At 44.8% G+C, this 16,662-nt stretch overlaps 1 protein-coding gene across 3 annotated transcripts in view; it reads left to right on the forward strand.

The window, feature by feature from the left end:
- The first annotated feature begins 4,971 nt into the window (after window positions 1–4,971).
- TYK2 (tyrosine kinase 2) overlaps window positions 4,972–16,662 on the forward strand; it is a 48,160-nt gene continuing 36,469 nt past the window's right edge. The window contains exons 1-2 of one of the 3 annotated variants that reach the window (XM_028711858.2): window positions 4,972–5,139; window positions 12,281–12,485. In XM_028711858.2, coding sequence (XP_028567691.2) covers window positions 4,987–5,139; window positions 12,281–12,485 — 358 coding nt within the window. In that variant the 5' untranslated portion in view covers window positions 4,972–4,986. Of the gene's footprint in view, window positions 5,140–5,178; window positions 5,422–5,552; window positions 5,661–12,280; window positions 12,486–16,662 lie in introns of those variants that run through there. The other 2 variants (XM_028711857.2, XM_028711856.2) reach the window with 2 other exon arrangements.

Below are 16,662 nucleotides of genomic sequence, written 5' to 3' on the forward strand. Positions count from 1 at the left end.
TTTCAAATCTGTTAGAATTACCTGCCGGACCCTCGGAGCCTGATTCACTTTGCACTGTGTGGTGCCTTGTTGACGTCCCCACCAAGCCTGTATAGATAGCTTGTCTTTTTAAAGGCCAAAGCTGTAGAAAGAATGCTTCAAGCTCTGCAGGAATGTCCAGGGGGCAGTTCCCTTACTGCATATTCCTGCAGGGCAATGGGGCTGGACTAGATCACCATAAGCATCCCTCCCAACTCTGCAATTCTGCGTGTAAGAGCAAGAAAGACTCTCTGAGTATTACACCATAGGGAATGACTTTACAATACATTAAGATTGCAGTGCATTATAATTAACAGACATTCCTCTTCAGTCTCTCACAGTAAACTGTAGCGTTAGACCAAGAGCCTCTCTCCGAAAGAGATCTGACTGTAAATTTCCAAAGGTGGCTGGTGATGGACCCGTAGCCTCTGCAACCTCCCAGAACAATTCAGTTGTTTCCTCAGATTCAGGGCCCCAGCTGAGGTGGCCCGCTGCTGTGGGGGGACATTGTTCCTATGGCTTCCCCATCTGAGGATTCAGCAGAATAAAGAGGACCCTCTAAGAAAGCCTTTACTTCTATGTAGCTGGGTGTCAAACTTCCACTTCCAAGCCAAGTAATTAGCCTTATGCCAGCCTCTCCTCAGGTCTATAGGGTGACAGAAAACTGTTGTCACCTGTCCTGCACTGGGAGCTAAGTGGGAAAGAACTGGAGTATTCGCCCTCCCATGTGAGGGCAAAAAGGCTTAATTTATGTCTGTCCTGCCTAGTGGGAGGGACAACTCATGCAAGGATCTCCTCCATTCTTTGCAGAAAATAAATCTTTATGCCATGCCCAATGCCACCTTCGCTCAGATGTTGGTTTTATGTATTCTTGCATCATAATGATAGCCTAGAGAGGATCACATCAGTATTTTACCTGAGCCTTTATTCTGAACTGATGATTAGTGTTTTTGCTTTGCTTTTAGTTCTCTTTCAGATATTGGTTCCAAGAACTTGGGCTAAAAAATAAAATATTCTATCTGGTTCTTGGTAAAGGTTGAGTTCTGCTTGCCTGCCTACACCTAAGTCAGCATCATTCATTGGAATAAATTATATTCTTGCTTTGAAAAGTTTCAAATAACTGTTTAGCATTTCGCAAAATTTGCAGGGCAAAATAATCGGTGTGCAGCATTCCTATCTCACTGTCATGGAGAGTAGGACAAGTGCTGTAGGCCACTATAGATGCTGCAGTTTTAGCTACAGGGCATTAAATAGACGTTTTGAAACAGGAATATTTAAAGTTGTCTTGGACATTTTGTGGGGAGATGGAGTATAAATCAAACTTGGATCATACTCTTAATTGCTCCTCCCCTACCTTTGCAGGCATGTTCTTAAAGAACCAATTTGCTGTGAGTACAGTCCAAGCATGGGCAGGGAGCGAATACCCTCAACAGGAGGGCAGAAAACCAAGACCAGTCATGATTCAGGATGTTTAGCAAACATGTTCTCCAGATCCTGGGAGATGACCTGGAGCCAACCAGAAGCAATGTTAGGAGAGAACAAGCAGCTTCCCTAGGCCTGGGAAAGAGAGAGGTGGTTTGTACAGGAAATTCCAGGACCTATGCATCATACGCGCTCAACATCTACAAGTAGCAGACTTCTTAAATTCCTGTTCATATATCCTGTGCACAGGCATGCAGCTGCTGACTGGAAGCAGGAGGAAGATAAAACTCATAACCAGGGAACATAGAGATCTTGTTGACGGTGGGAGCTGGTGCTGATGAGATTGACCTACAGATCCCAAAACATGGGAGCGAATGTGACGGGGAGACATTAAATAGAACTTGACACTCTTGATGAATGGGAGTGTAGTGTCTGTAAGGTAGTGCATTTGTATATAGTCAGAATACATGCCATGTTATCTTGTGAACTGCCCTGAGATCTTTGGATGAAGGGTGGTATACAAATTTTAATAATAATAATAATAATAATAATACTGCATGTCTAGCTATAAATGTTTGGCAGCCAGAAATTTACAGTGGTACCTCGCAAGACGAATGCCTCGCAAGACAAAAAACTCGCTAGACGAAAGGGTTTTTTGTTTTTTGAGCTGCTTCACAAGACGATTTTCCCTATGGGCTTGCTTCGCAAGACGGAAACGTCTTGCAAGTTTGTTTCCTTTTTCTTAACACCGTTAATACAGTTGCAATTTGACTTCGAGGAGCAACTCGTAGAACGCGGTGTGGTAGCCTTTTTTGAGGTTTTTGAAGACTTTGGTTATTTTTGAAGCTTTTCCAAAACTTTTCTGACACCGTGCTTCGCAAGACGAAAAAAATCGCAAGACGACAAAACTCGCGGAACGAATTAATTTCGTCTTGCGAGGCACCACTGTAGATTGAACAAAGGGAACGGAAGTTGAAAGACACTGCAGGTGAAAGCTAATCCTTCCCATCTGCTTCTGCACGAAAGCCATTGTGCATGGGCTGGGCATAACTAGGACTGAATGTTCTACTCTGTGCTAAATAAATAAAAGGCAGCCCTATGCTCAGGAAGACTGAATTATGTGGCTTTGCATAATTTCATTTTGCAGGTGCTAGGAGCCCAGGAAGTGACATTTTTGTTTCTGACAAAAATGTGATATTGATCAAAAATGATCAAGTACGTATTTCCCCCCAACCCTCCTAAACTACAAGGTCTGCACTCAGGTATTTGTGCCTGGCCATATTTAAAAAACACCAATAATGCACTGAATATTAATGATGCAATATCTCCATTTAATAAAGTAAACTTGTAATGTCTTATAGAGGGGACATGCAAAACACTGCCATTCTCCTTGCCCAACAAGCTACCAGAGAGAGCCAGCTCTCTCGCAGACTCGTAGAATCAAAGAATTGTAGGGTTGGAATGTACCTTGCAGGTCAGCTAGTTCCTGCATTGCAGGAATCTCGACTAAAACATCCAGGACAGAAGGCCATCCAGCCTCTGCTTAAAAGTCTCCAATGAAGGAGAGTTCACCACCTTCCGAGGGAGTCTGTTCTTGTTTCAGACTTCCTATCCTCACTAAGAGTTTTTCCTATGCTGTCCTTATGAAGGCAAAGTTAATGCTCCACTGAGAAACCCTGAATTCTTGTGGGAGAATGCAGGAAGTTTCATACCTCAGATCCTCATCTGTCCCTGTTCTTTCTTTAATCTAAGCCGTTGCATTGCGTCTCTCCCAAGTGTCATCACCAGTGAAGTTTCTGGTCCTTTTTTGCCAGGGGTGGCAGTGGCAGGGAAAAAAGGTATTTGTTTTTTGAGAGAAACTCACAATATTAGTTTGAGAATCCCTGTTTTAGCCCAATAGCATTTGACTTGTTCTGTGTGGTTTTTTCCAAGGCAGGATAGAATAGCAGTGAGAACCAGCCCACCTTTCTCTACAATGATTCTGGTTGTTTGCTTGCTCTTCAGAACACCTTGCAATTTGTCTGTATGTTTGATGGCTTCTCTTGGAGTCATGTCCATCTTTCAGCGTGACTGCCTCACGGCTTAGCAAGATAATTTAGCTGTGTAGACCGATAACCCTGTTTTGAGCTTTGTTATATTTTGCAGTCATCTCCACTAAGTGCTTGATTATGCTCCCAGTGTTTTAACAAAGATACCCAAGCAAATGCTCTCCATTGTCACTTCTGTGCTCCTTCCCCACCCACATACATTGTGTAGCACAGAAGCTGCAAGGCCATCAGACAAATGGGAGAAGAATGCACAGACTTAGGTAATTATAACAAAAGCTCCCTGGAATTATTTGCAAGCTGTTTGTGAGATGAGGGAAGAATAACAGGGCAGAGATCAGAACATTCCTCACAAGGCTTTAGCTAGGCCAGAAACTTCAGAGAAGTGGGAGCAGGAGCAGCTAACTAAACACATTTGGCAGTAAATGACCCCTGAACGGTTAAGTCCAGTCAAAGGCAACTGGGGTGCGGCGCTCATCTCACTTCAGGCCAAGGGAGCCAGTGTTTGCAGACAGCTTTCTGGGTCATGTGGCCAGCATGACTAAACCGCTTCTGGCGCAACGGGACACCGTGATGAGTTCCAGAGCGCACGGAAACACCGTTTATCTTCCTGCCACAGTGGTACTTATTTATCTACTTGCAATGGTGTGCTTTCAAACTGCTAGGTTGGCAGAAGCTGGGACAGAGCAACAACAGCCTACCCTGGATTCGAACCGCCAACCTTCCGATCAGCAAGCCCAAGAGGCTCAGCGGTTTAGACCACAGTGCAGTATTTGAGCTCATGTAGCTAGAATATGAGCTTTAAGCAAATTCCCAAGTCTGTTCTTGCCCCTGCCATATTTCACTGCTCTCAGATCTTAACTGCAATGTAGGAAGAACAATACTCTCATTTACACGTTTATTTCTTCATCATAAGGACTATGGAGAAAACATACAAAGTACTCTGAACACTTGACTGCTAATATAAATGGTGTTGCTGATCAGTACAATGATGTTTCAAGTTGTCCCTGCACAATGTTTTGTATGTACTGGGGGGGACTGTTTTGCTATTTATTTTTATGCCCTGAGATCACCAGACGAAGGGCAGTACTGTATACAAATTCAGTAACAACTTTTTAAAAAGCTCAATTTTGATGGTTTCCTTAAAAAAAAGCTCAATAAGTTCGAGGTCTTCCTCAAAAAAGCTGCTCAACAACTTTCGGGGTGTCCTGGTTTTTACTTTCTGAAATACGGCCACTCTACGCCCTGGCTGCATGAAGGCCGCCCGCCTCCCTCCGCTTCCGCGGCGACGACACTAAGCAGTGCGCGCCTCATCAGCGAAGCGCCTGGCCAGAGCTGCTTTGGGTGACAAGAAGTGCGCATGCGCCCCCGAGACCTCCAGCCCAAGTAAATCCCTTCACTTGGAGTCGCCCATAGAGAGGCGCGCGGGCCGGTGGGTGGGGTCCCGGCGAAGGGGGGCGGGGCGTCGCAAAGGGCGTGCCTGGAGGCGGAAGGCGAGCCAATGGGAGGCGGCGTCTCATGGAGCCTATTGAGAGCTGCGTCTCTGTCCGACGGGCGCGAGCGGCGGGCGGGCCTTCTTTGGCTCCCTGAGGCGGCAGCGGCGGCGGGAGGGGGGGCGTCGGTGTCGAGGGGCTCCCCTCCCCCAGGTCGCGAGGTAGGCGTGAGGGGGAGGAAAGTGCTCCCGGGGTGGGGTTTGGGGGGGGGGAGTAGAGGACTCGGTTAAGGAAGGCAAACTCGGAAGCTAGGCGACTCTTCAGGAACGCCTTCTGAGCCCAAGCCCCGTCGGTGTTTGCGCGAAGTCCGGCGGCCGGTGGAACCTCCACGCCCAGCGGCAGTCTACCTCTGGGAGAGCTGGGCCAGGCGGAGGCCAGCCGCGAGAGGCGCTGGCGCCGACAGCCGCTTTCCGCCTAGAGACAGCTTGAAAAGAAAAGAAAAAGTAAGATGCGCGGTGTTTGGAGGATCGATAGAGCAGCCCCCCCCCCCAAGTCGTGTGGCTGCTTCTGCGGCCCCTGACTCTCCAGTGGCGCGATCTCTTCCCAGAGAGCTGACGAGTGCAATGTGCGAACTAGATGTTTTGACAAAATGCGGAGCCTTGGAAATAAACACGAGGATGGCACCTGCAGCGAGAGGAAGGATGGCTGTTGGGAAAAGAGTCGTGGGAATAATGTGGTGGAAGTTAGTTCCTCCAGCTTTCGTGTTGTTGAGTGGAGCTGATTTTAATATTCGTTGAAATTGTATTTCTTCTATTCATTTACACAGTTCATTATGTTTTGTTTACTTAAGAGAGCTGTGGTGCATGCGTTGGGGAAGATTGCGTGTGTGGAAGATTAATGCCAAATCAATGAGTACAGAGAGATCTTTCAATGTTCCTGTTGACCATGCTTATCTGCATGCTTACCAGAAGCTAGATGTAGACTCCTGATTTGAAACAAGACCTGCTGGTGACATTTTCATGCTTCTAGCTGGCTGCTTTGGGGATCCAAGAAATGGAGCAGGTTTGATCCAGCAAAGTTATTATGGGTGGTGTTGAGGAGGTACTTGTGATGGAGGTAGTGAAAGGTTTAGATTCAGGGTGAGGGCTATCTGGAGGCTAGAGAGAGGCTATGAGAAGAAGAAAGCTTTGAAAATGTGGTGGTGGATTCACTATTTATAAAGGCTTGTAAGAATCACTGGTGTATAGTACATATTACATGGTACATAGGGTGCACTGCACAGAATGTCATGTGTGCCTCAGAGCACTTACTGTCTACATAATCTTAGTAATACCAATAATACTAGTGCAAGATAGCCTTAGGCAATGCAGATTCCCCCCCCCCCCCGTTTCTGCATCCACATTTGCAATATGAAGTTAATACTGCACACTGTCTGGTGTTCTCATGGTAGAGACGAGATCTGTTGTGAGGACTTCCTGACTCACCTTCTTAGCCAGGATGCAACACCAGATCACTAAGTGTCATGGACAGGCTGGAAGCAAAGGAGCCTTGGGAGGCACCAGCTGGGACCCCCCCGCCCCCAGAAGAAGGCTCAGAGCCAGGGGACTGGGGGTGGGATGACAATGAGTGGTCGAGGGAGAAGAGGGAGCAGACTGAGAAGAGGAGGTGTCAGAAGCTGAAGAGGCAACAAGGTTTATTGAGTGGGGAGAGCCCGTGGCAGAGAGCAGTCCAGAATCAGATGCCGAAGCAGAGGCGGAAGGGGCAAGAAGCAGAGATCATGCAGGCTACTGAAGAAGCCAGGGGGTGTTTCCTCTCTTGATGCAACCAGCTCCCCTCCCCGCTGGTCTCAGATTGCTTTGAAAGGAGCTAATTGTGTTTCCTTGAATAACGAGTTGACTTCGCTGATGCCATGTGATTTATTGCTGACCTGCTCCTGGCATCTGCCCCTAACAGTGCTGCAGGCAGAGGGCAATAGATGAAATGAAGAAAGTTTTTTAAAAAAATAAATTGTTGGTGTTCTTTACCTAAACAAGTTCACAAAGAAACTTACAACATGGACTTAGAAGTCTGAGAGAGAGTGGGGGTTGGGAGCTTCTGGATCCAGTGGACCATCTAATGTAATCTGCAGTTATATTGTCTGCAAACAAGAGTCTCTGTAGATGGTTGGTTGAGAGGGAGATTTGAAACCAGAGGAAGCCTGCCTTTGACTATTTATTTAGAGTCATGTATATCCCGCCCTTTGCCTTGCAGTCCCTGGGTGGGTTACATGTATTAACATCTTCCACCCCAAAGCCTTTGCAGAAGTGAGGCACACCTTTGGAGGGGAAGCGATTCCACAATCTGAGGACCACCATGCCGTTTCACATGGTGGTGGAAATTCCAGTGTATTTCAACACATATTTGGGGCCCAATATGAGAGCACTGATTACTTACATTAGTGTTGATAAACCAATGAATCAGGAAGCCCTTAATTCAAATCTATCTTCTAGCATGAACTTAGTGATCTATAGCAAGCAAATCTCTCAGACAACCTCATTTTCCCATCTGCAGTACAGAGATAGTAGTGCTGACCTGCCTTACAAGGTTATTGGGATTGCAACAAGACTTGAACATTATAAAAGCATTAACTCAATGCTAGTTAGCATTATGGAAAGAAGGCAATTACTGGGCTGCATAGAGATTTGAGCAGGGAGTTAGTGGACTGTTTCTGGGGGGTGGGGAGTTCTAGAAAGATCATAGGATTTATAAACGTGTTCAAACCAGTATAGGTTGAATTGTGCTGTGAAAGGGGTAATACAGGATGTTTCTACCAGCTGACATAATGTGGTTTTCGTTGGAAGAAATGATGTGTGCAGATTGGAGGAACCCTTGTGGGTCTTTCTAGGATTGCTGTATGTATATGAGAAGAAACTAGAGGGATGTGAAATGAATTAAGAAACATTACTATGGGACAGGTAGTACCCAAGGAAAGGAGATGGTATGGTGGGCTGACTCACTTGTCTTCTATATCAGGCCTTTAAGACTGTAATTTTTATTGCTTATGAAGGGGCTTGGCCAGCATAGTGTGATCTGATCTATAACTTGTGGAGGTGTTTATAGTTTTTGGTATCCTGGCAAGTGTTTGTTTTTCCACCTGGCCTTCTCCCTTGCCAAATGCTTTGCTCATGGGATTATAATATTTGCTGTGGTGCAATTTTGTATTCTTTGGTTAGCATGGAAGAGCACATCAGGTAAAATCTTAGCTTTAATTCTTAACTTGAATGAAGTTGCTTTCATTGCCAAAGTATGAGCTAGCCAACTGCCTGACTGCTTGGGTTTATACAATGGGTTTATCATATAATAATACAAGTATTGTAATAGGAAAACATAGAAGGTAGTTTCTTAGTGTATTGCAGGTTTGACACTTTAATGGGAGCCTAATAAAAAGAAGGGTCTAGGATGTAAAGTCTCTTGCTTATTATTCAAATGCCTTTCATAGATGCACAGTTCAACTAATCAGGGTTCTGAAGAGAACACTGTTGCACATATTGTTTTTGTTTCTCTAAGACTAAGCAATAAGGTAACTGTGGGTGGATTCCTGTTTGTTTTGTCGTGCTTGTCCTGTCCATTCTTGTTCAGACTGAAATCACTTCTTATTTTATACATCATCCTTTCCCCCAAAAGTAAAGAGAACTTGATTTGCCCATGGGCCACAGATCTGAGTCAGCAAGGATGGCAGCCTGGATCTCAATCTCCTTTTTTGTTTAACTATTCTCCCAAGTGATTAGTCCTGTATTATTTAGTACAGCAGATGTGCAGATACTGAATGTGGTCTGTTAACTTTAGTGCTTTGTAGCAAACTCTTTCCCATTCCTTCTAATTGTGGTGAAGAAGTTCTGAAGTTCAGGCCTTACTTCAAATGCAGCTGTGATACTTTGTTAAATGGAAGATGCATATAGTGAGCACATGGTGTATCTCTCAGCACTGTACTATTGTACTGGATAGAGTGTGTTGGCTTTAATATTGGAGGCTTAGCTACAAGTTGCTGCACAATTATAAGACTTGCAAATGGCAGACAACATATATTAATGATTATTATTCATTAGTTTTATATCCATCTCCAATGGACACAAGGCAATGTACACTAGCTCCCAAAAAATCTGAGGGGTGGGATAGACTGAGAGACTGACCAGCCTATGCCACCCAGTGGACTTCATGGCAGATCTTTGCTCCAGTCCTAACACCTATAACCACATCCTTCCCACACATAAGGATAAATAAAATATGCTGAATAAGAAGTGCCGTCAAAATACATGCCGATTCCTTGCGTTTCATTCCTTTGAGGAAAGGGTGGAGGCAACACTTATCCTCAAGCTTTGCTCAGAAATTGACACTGGGATGCAAGATTAGTACCTGAGACAACCCAGAGAGTTGGTAGATCATGTCAGATTTGAACTGAGGTTTTTCAAAGCCCAGGTTCAGGCATTTTTATCTGCTAGACAATGCTGACTCTTACTGCCCATAATACTTGGTTTGGAGCATAGGATGCTGCATGGAAATAAACTTGTTAGCTTTAAAGGAAAACCATTTGCTTATTTTTGCCGTTAATAGAATGTTTGTGCATGTGTGCCTCTGAAACCTGGCTTCCAGTTCCCTTTAAAGTGAAACTCTTGGAATTGAAAGATAGGTTCCAAGAGATAGAAGTTAAAAAAATCAATTCTGCATTGTTCTGCACCCTTCCTCTGGCTTGGCATTCCTTTCCATTTACCTCAGAAAATCTGGCCACACATGCAGTGTTAGAAACTCAGATATATAAGGTAATTGCCAAATGGCACCTTAAACCTAGGTTATGGTTACCACAACAGAATGTCTAGGTGCCATTTCCCCCTGGGTGAGATTTATTATTGTTATTATTATTATTATACATTTTATTTCTATATTACTTTATATTTTAAATGGGGAAAAAATCACATTATAACACATTAAAACATCAAATAAAGCAATCCAGAATAAAACAAATTCAGGCTTCAAGGAAAATATTTCACATCCTTCTCTAAGTGGCATTTTGCCTCCCCCATATTTATTTACCTATTTAATTTAGCTCATAGCATAGTAGAAGTACTCTAGGAAGCCAGTGTGGTGTAGTGGTTAGAGTATTGGGCTAGGACCTGGAAGATCAGGGTTCAAATCCCCACTCAGTCATGAAAGTAACTGGGTGACCTTGGGCCAGTCACAGCCTCTTAACCCCCCTCACAGGGTTGTTGTAGGGATTAACTGAGTAGTGGGGTGAACCATGTACTCGTTGGAGAAAAAGGTGGGATATGAATGCAATAAATAAGCTCTTCTGCTTACCTACTTAAGAAACCTGGGGGGGGGGCAGCCAGATTGAGATGTCAGTCATCAGCCTGGCATCCACAGATCTCCATGGGGTCACAATTGGACCTGCCCCAGTTGCAAAGTGCACCTGGCTAATTTCAAACACTGCACACATGTACTTCTCAAGTTAACTTTGAGTTGGGGTCGTCCTCCCCAGCCTGTGTGTGTGTGTGTTAAAAAATGTTAGGATAAAACATACCAAATTCAGATAAAGAAACCTAGACTGCAGAACCAGTATAATTTGTAGAGATATATTTATTTTTAATTACTATAATAGGAATGCTCAAGGAGAGGAAAAAGCAGCATGTCCTTTGATCAAGTATATGTCCTACATGAACTTGAGATGAACTCCTTAAACAACATACACATAGATTTCAGTAACAGGGATATAAATATATATTCTGTATAATTTGTGATGCTGAAGTGAATCAACCTCCTCTTTTTCAGAAGCCAAATATTAGGTCTGATTTTATCTTATTTATTTTATTTTAAATACCAGGAGTAGAGAGGAACAGCTGGGTGGTGGGACAGAATTCTGCTCTTCCTACTTGTTCTGCATAAACAACCAGCAAGAAATTGCATTCCTAGACTGGAATTTTACTGCTGCATAGTATAACTGCCAGGAAGACCTGGCTGGTATTATGATCCTTTGGTCTCTATTGAAAGGAATGAGACCTCTGGTTTGACCAGATGTTTGAGTTAATGCTTGCTGCACCTACTTTGGTATGAAAGAACACTTCATTGTACATGAAGCAGGAAAGTGTGTTTTCATTTGGGATCACTAGTGCTTTGGAATCAACACAGTCTTAGATTTAGAGATGGGGAAATATTTCCTAATGTTGACCATGTCAGTTGTTTGTGAAGAAAAGAATAGTTATTTCAGGAATGGCTTCAACCCAGTGGGTTGAACTGAATGATGCATGAGGTCCATTGTAGTTCTTGGATGAGACTCCTATATAATGCATCCCTCCCTACCAGCTAGAACAGTGAGAATATGAACTGAATAACACTTGGCTCCTGTGCCCATTTCTGCCTTATGTGATGATTTATAATGTGCCTTCTTTCTCATGTGCTGGTGGGTAACTTCACTATCACCCATGAAGTGTGGTGAGGCAGTTGCCTCAGGTTGGCAACCTCTGGGCAGCTGGGACGGGTGGTACCACCACTTACACCACCTTATGAGACATGGGTGGCACTGTGGTCTAAACCACTGAGCCTCTAGGGCTTGTTGATCTGAAAGTCGGAGGTTTGAATCCGTGTGGCAGTGGTGAGCTCCCGTTGCTCTGTCCCAGCGTCTGCCACCCTAGGAGTTTGAAAGCACACTGGTGCAAGTAGATAAATAGGTACCACTGTGGCGGGAAGGTAAACAGTGTTTTCATGCACTCTGGCTACTGTCATGGTGTCCCATTGTGCCAGAAGCGATTTAGTCATGCTGGCCACATGACCCAGGAAGCTGTCTGTGGACAAATGCCAGCTCCTTTGGCCTGAAGCAAGATGAGTGCCGCACCCCATAGTCACTTTTGACTGGACTAAACCATCCAGTGGTTCTTTACTGCTGCTACAGCAATGCTGCCCCTCGCAGCTGCAGGGGTATCATTTTCAGTTTTGCCTGGAGTGGCAAAACACACTGGGCCAGCCCTGCTGTCAACTGTGCTTTAGAGCTGCTAGGAACTATTGTAAACTGAGCTGGTTATTTGGGTACTAGTATATGTGGATTCTGGAAGAATCAAACAATCTGTGGATACTCCACATTATCCTTTTGCTTGAGCTGCCTTTCCTCTACAATCTGACTGTAACCCCGTTTCTCTGTTTTAGACTTCATGTATTTGGAAGCTCTTCCTGATATTATCAAAAGGGAAGTGGTGTAGGGGTGTGAATCATTCACTATATATATTACATTGCATTACACACACACTCTATGTTCCTGAGTGTATGCGTTGCTGAAGACTACGTTTCCTGAAATCAATTTAGGTTTCCTTAATGAGGTCTCTGTTTCCTCCCACCTAGGGACTTGGAAGAATTGGCAGAATGCCACTGTGCCATTGTGCAGTGAAGCACAGTGAATCAGACATGGAGGGGTGTCGTTTTTCACCTTCTGGAGGGCTGAGGGTATATCTTCACTGGAAGGGTGAGCAGGAGGAACAGTACCAGACTTATATGCAAGGGACTCCTTGTGCTGAAGAGATCTGCATCGATATTGCACAGAAGATTGGTAAGTGGCCCATAAGGCTTGTCTAGAGAGATGTGGGAAACATGTAGCCCTTCTTGGAGAAGTGTCTTATCACCCATAGAAAACCATTGGAATATGACATCCAGAGGCTTGGGCTGCAGTGGAGCCTTGCAATTGGATTTGTATGGAGTTGTACTCCCCTTGAAGGAGCAGGTTCACTGTCTGATAACCCTCCTGGACTCAACATTTTACGTGGAGGTATATGTGGTGGCAGTGGTGGCTTCTGCTAGCTTAGGGTTGTAGCTGGTGTACCAGTCCTAACTAGAGAAGGCAGACCTTGCCTTGGTGACATCCAGTGACATCCAGACAAGACTACTGTAATGATATATAGGCACTGCACTCTATGCCTTTAAAGCTGGCTTGATACAAAATGCAGCCACTCGGATGCCAGTGGGGGCAAGGCTGTGGGAACATGTGACATCATTCTTGTACTGGATGCACTGGTTGCTGGTGTATTTCTGAGCCCATTTAAGTGCTGCTGTTGATCATTGAAGCCCTAAATGACCAAGTTGTTAGAGCAGCTTCCATCACCTGTATGAACTTGCCTATGCTTTAAGAAAACTCCAGGGACCTTGCTAATGTGTGAGACTAATTAGGTGGACAGGCATGAGATATGGCCTCCTTGGTGTTGGCCTCATGTCTGTGGCAGCGTTTGAAACTCCCCTCCGGACCAAGTGGAGATTTCCTATTGCAACTGAAATCTCCACAGCACCACCTGCTTGAGCAGGAGAGTGAGGGCATCCTTCTTGACTGACCACAAATGTTGGTAAGCTGTTACCAACTATTGAGCTTCTGGCATTCCCTTTCAGTCTTACTCCCCAGGAAGCCTTTTGATGTTCTGAGACTGAGTAGGAAAAAATAAAGAGCTTCACATATGTCCCTTGTCCATTTAAAACTTTCTCATTTCACACCATAAATCCAGCTTTTTGTCACTTTTATGATGGCGTGAACAGTAGCTTGCTTGCCTTCTCCTTTTTTATTATGGAAAGCAGTTCACTCACCAGGTGTTGGTTTTTGCTTTTTGCTAACACACTCAGAAACTCTTTTAGGTTGTAAATTATCTCATTCCAAAGGCAATTAAGAAAGGGAGGTAGTCTTGGTGCCCATAATAGGACTGCAGTGTAGTTTGAGCAAGTTGACAATTCTCAGCTTCCAATCACTCAACTCACAGGGCAGGAGATGAGCCCCTCAGCAGTTCCCCTGTCCCACGAGGAGCAATCCCTTCTTTCCAGCTCCTTTTCAGAAGTGAATAGGTGCAAGTAGATAAATAGGTACCACTTCGGCGGGAAGGTAAACGGTGTTTCCGTGCACTGCTCTGGTTCGCGAGAAGCGGCTTAGTCATGCTGGCCACATGACCTGTACGCTGGCTCCCTCGGCCAGTAAAGCGAGATGAGCGCTGCAACCCCAGAGTCGTCCGCGACAGGACCTAACGGTCGGGGTCCCTTTACCTTTACCTTTAACACCATGGAAACAAATGCTAATATGCCCAGGAACATCACCAAAATGCTGGAGAGGATGTACCTCCACAGGCACATACCTCCGCATGTGGTGGGAATGTCCTAAAATCCAACTCTTCTGGACATCAGTCATATAAGAAATATGCAAAATAATTAAGCAAGTATTAGAAGTCACCCCAGAACTGGGTCTACTAAACATCTTCCAAGACAATAATGCCCACTCACAAAGAGCTCATAACCCACCTACTCTCGGCAGCCAGAAACATCATAGCCAGACACTGGAGAGACCTGTAAGCATAGACCAATGATATCAAATAGTATGGGAAACAGCCTTATTAGAAAATTAACCAACAAACTGAAACTGACACGGGGACAAATAGAAGAAGATGCCTTCACCCCGATATGGTTACCCTTTATCACATACACAGCTCAACAAGACAATAACAAGAACCCGACAACAGCATTTGAATCAATCTGGCTAACCTGATCCAAACACACACACACACACACACACACACACACATCCCACTCACACATGAAAAATAGGTTCACCATAGCCAATCACAAACAAAGAACCACACCCTAGGCCAACTCCAACCTCTCTCACCACCAAAGGAATACAAGTGAATAGTAAAGAGAACCCAGACAAGTGACGCTGACACAAAACCCCACATATACAGTAAGTAGAATAGAAGCATTGCCACCTGACCCCACCCCACTCACCATTCCCCTTCCCCCTCTTTCCCCCTTTTCTTCCTAATGTAACACTAATGTCTCAACAAATGAAACTGATCTGTAGAAAATGTAACTTGAAAAAAGAGACATTGCACATAAACCAATAAATCTTTAATAAAAATATATTAAAAACGAAAAGAAAAGAAGTGAAGCTGGCAGCCAGACTTGTGCCTGGCTATCAGCAAACATCACACTGTTATCACCATTGGTAAAGAACTGACAAAATACCTTCAGTCTGCCGCGATCCCTCCCCTGGAAGTCCCCAGGATAAAAGGATCTCTAATAAAAGGACTAGAAAAGTATTTTGCAGGGGGATGAGTGGTTTGTTTGATTTCCTGCAGATGCTTATCACATACAATTGTATACATCTGCAGTTACGGTACATAAAAGAAGTGTGGTAGATGACTGTGGACTGCAAATTGCTTTACAGTCTGAAGTTGTTCAGCTAGGCTTAAAGCCTTGAGCATTCTGCCTGTTTTTTTTTTTAGCTTGGCAGGGCCTTAACGCTTGGATCCAAACCTAGGACTACCTTCACATTCAATACATTTCGGGGTAGACTTGTGGCATGCTTTGACTTTATAGAACAGTGGGATTTTATGAGCTTTGTTGCCCTTTTTATATTTGTGGATGTATTTGAGCTGAAGCCTAGTCCACACATTCAGTGGAACTTCTCCTGGAAAGAAGATCCTGAGATCCTAAAACCTGGTCCATTGGTCACCAGCTGTCAGGGACTACAAGAAACCACCCCTGCGACCATGCCAGCATATACCTAATTACATTATACCATTGTGTAGATAGTAGACCACTTTGGGAGCCAACCTTAGGTGGAAAACAGGTTATAGATAAATGTTTTGAGGTAGAATAGACTGTACCACTTCAGACTGCAGGCAAAGGACCACATTTCTAATGCTCTCTGCAGATAGCCTGCTCCCCATAGTCCTAGTTTTCTAAACTGAAATCTTTCTTGCTGGTGTGCTAGTTCTTAATGCTGGGAGCCTTTTAAATTGTCCTCATGATTTTTTTAAAAAGGCACCTCTCACCTGCACATGTAGACCATGGGCCCCAGGAGCAGAGGAGTAAAATTTTATGTGCCGCTGACTTCTGTTCTGCCCAGCACAGTAGCTGATGCAGCTCCGTATACGGTACTTTAAGTCAGGTTGGAGTGATGTTTGTGTGTGCCTAAAACCTCTTCAGTGGAAATTCAGAGCAGGAGGTCCTTTCTCTAAAAAGAAGAAAAGCATTTGTGTATGCACCCTAATCCTGGGAATACGAACCTCAGTTTTGCCTTTAGATAACATTGGGATGCAGTACAGTGGTGCCTCGCAAGATGAAATTAATTTGTTCCGCAAGTTTTTTCTTCTTGCGAGTTTTTCGTCTTGCGAAGCACGGTTTCCCATAGGAATCAATCAATTAATGCGTTCCTATGGAGACCGTCCGGGGACAGGGGGGAAGCGCTGCGCGCCTTCCCCTCTGTCCCCGGACCTGTTTTAAAGCAAGGGGCAGCAGGGAGAAGATTGCTTCTCCCCGTTGCCTGCCCCGCAATCTCCGGGGACAGAGGGGAAGGCGCGCGCGCCTTCCCCTCTGTCCCCTTTTTTGAAGCAAGGGGCAGAGGGGAGAAGATCACTTCTCCCCGTTGCCACCCCTTGGTTCAAAAGGGGTCCGGGGACAGCGGGGAAGACGCGCAGCGCTTCCCCGCTATCCCCGGAGCTTGCGGGGCAAGCTTCGTTTTGCGAAGCAAGCCCATAGGGAAATGCGTCTTGCGAAGCGGCTAAGAAAAGGAAAAACTCCTTCGTCTAGCGAGTTTTTCGTCTTCTGAGGCGTTCGTCTTGCGGGGTACCACTGTAAAGATAATGTTAAAACTGACAAGGGTGCTTTCTTGGTTTCATTTAATATGCTATCTTATTTGTATTGACTGTTTCCCCAACCGTGGGCTCAGGGTTAACTCAGGGAACGGGTCAGTTAGAAAT

The sequence above is a fragment of the Podarcis muralis genome, chromosome 17 (assembly GCF_964188315.1).
Source record: "Podarcis muralis chromosome 17, rPodMur119.hap1.1, whole genome shotgun sequence".
NCBI lineage: Eukaryota > Metazoa > Chordata > Lepidosauria > Squamata > Lacertidae > Podarcis > Podarcis muralis.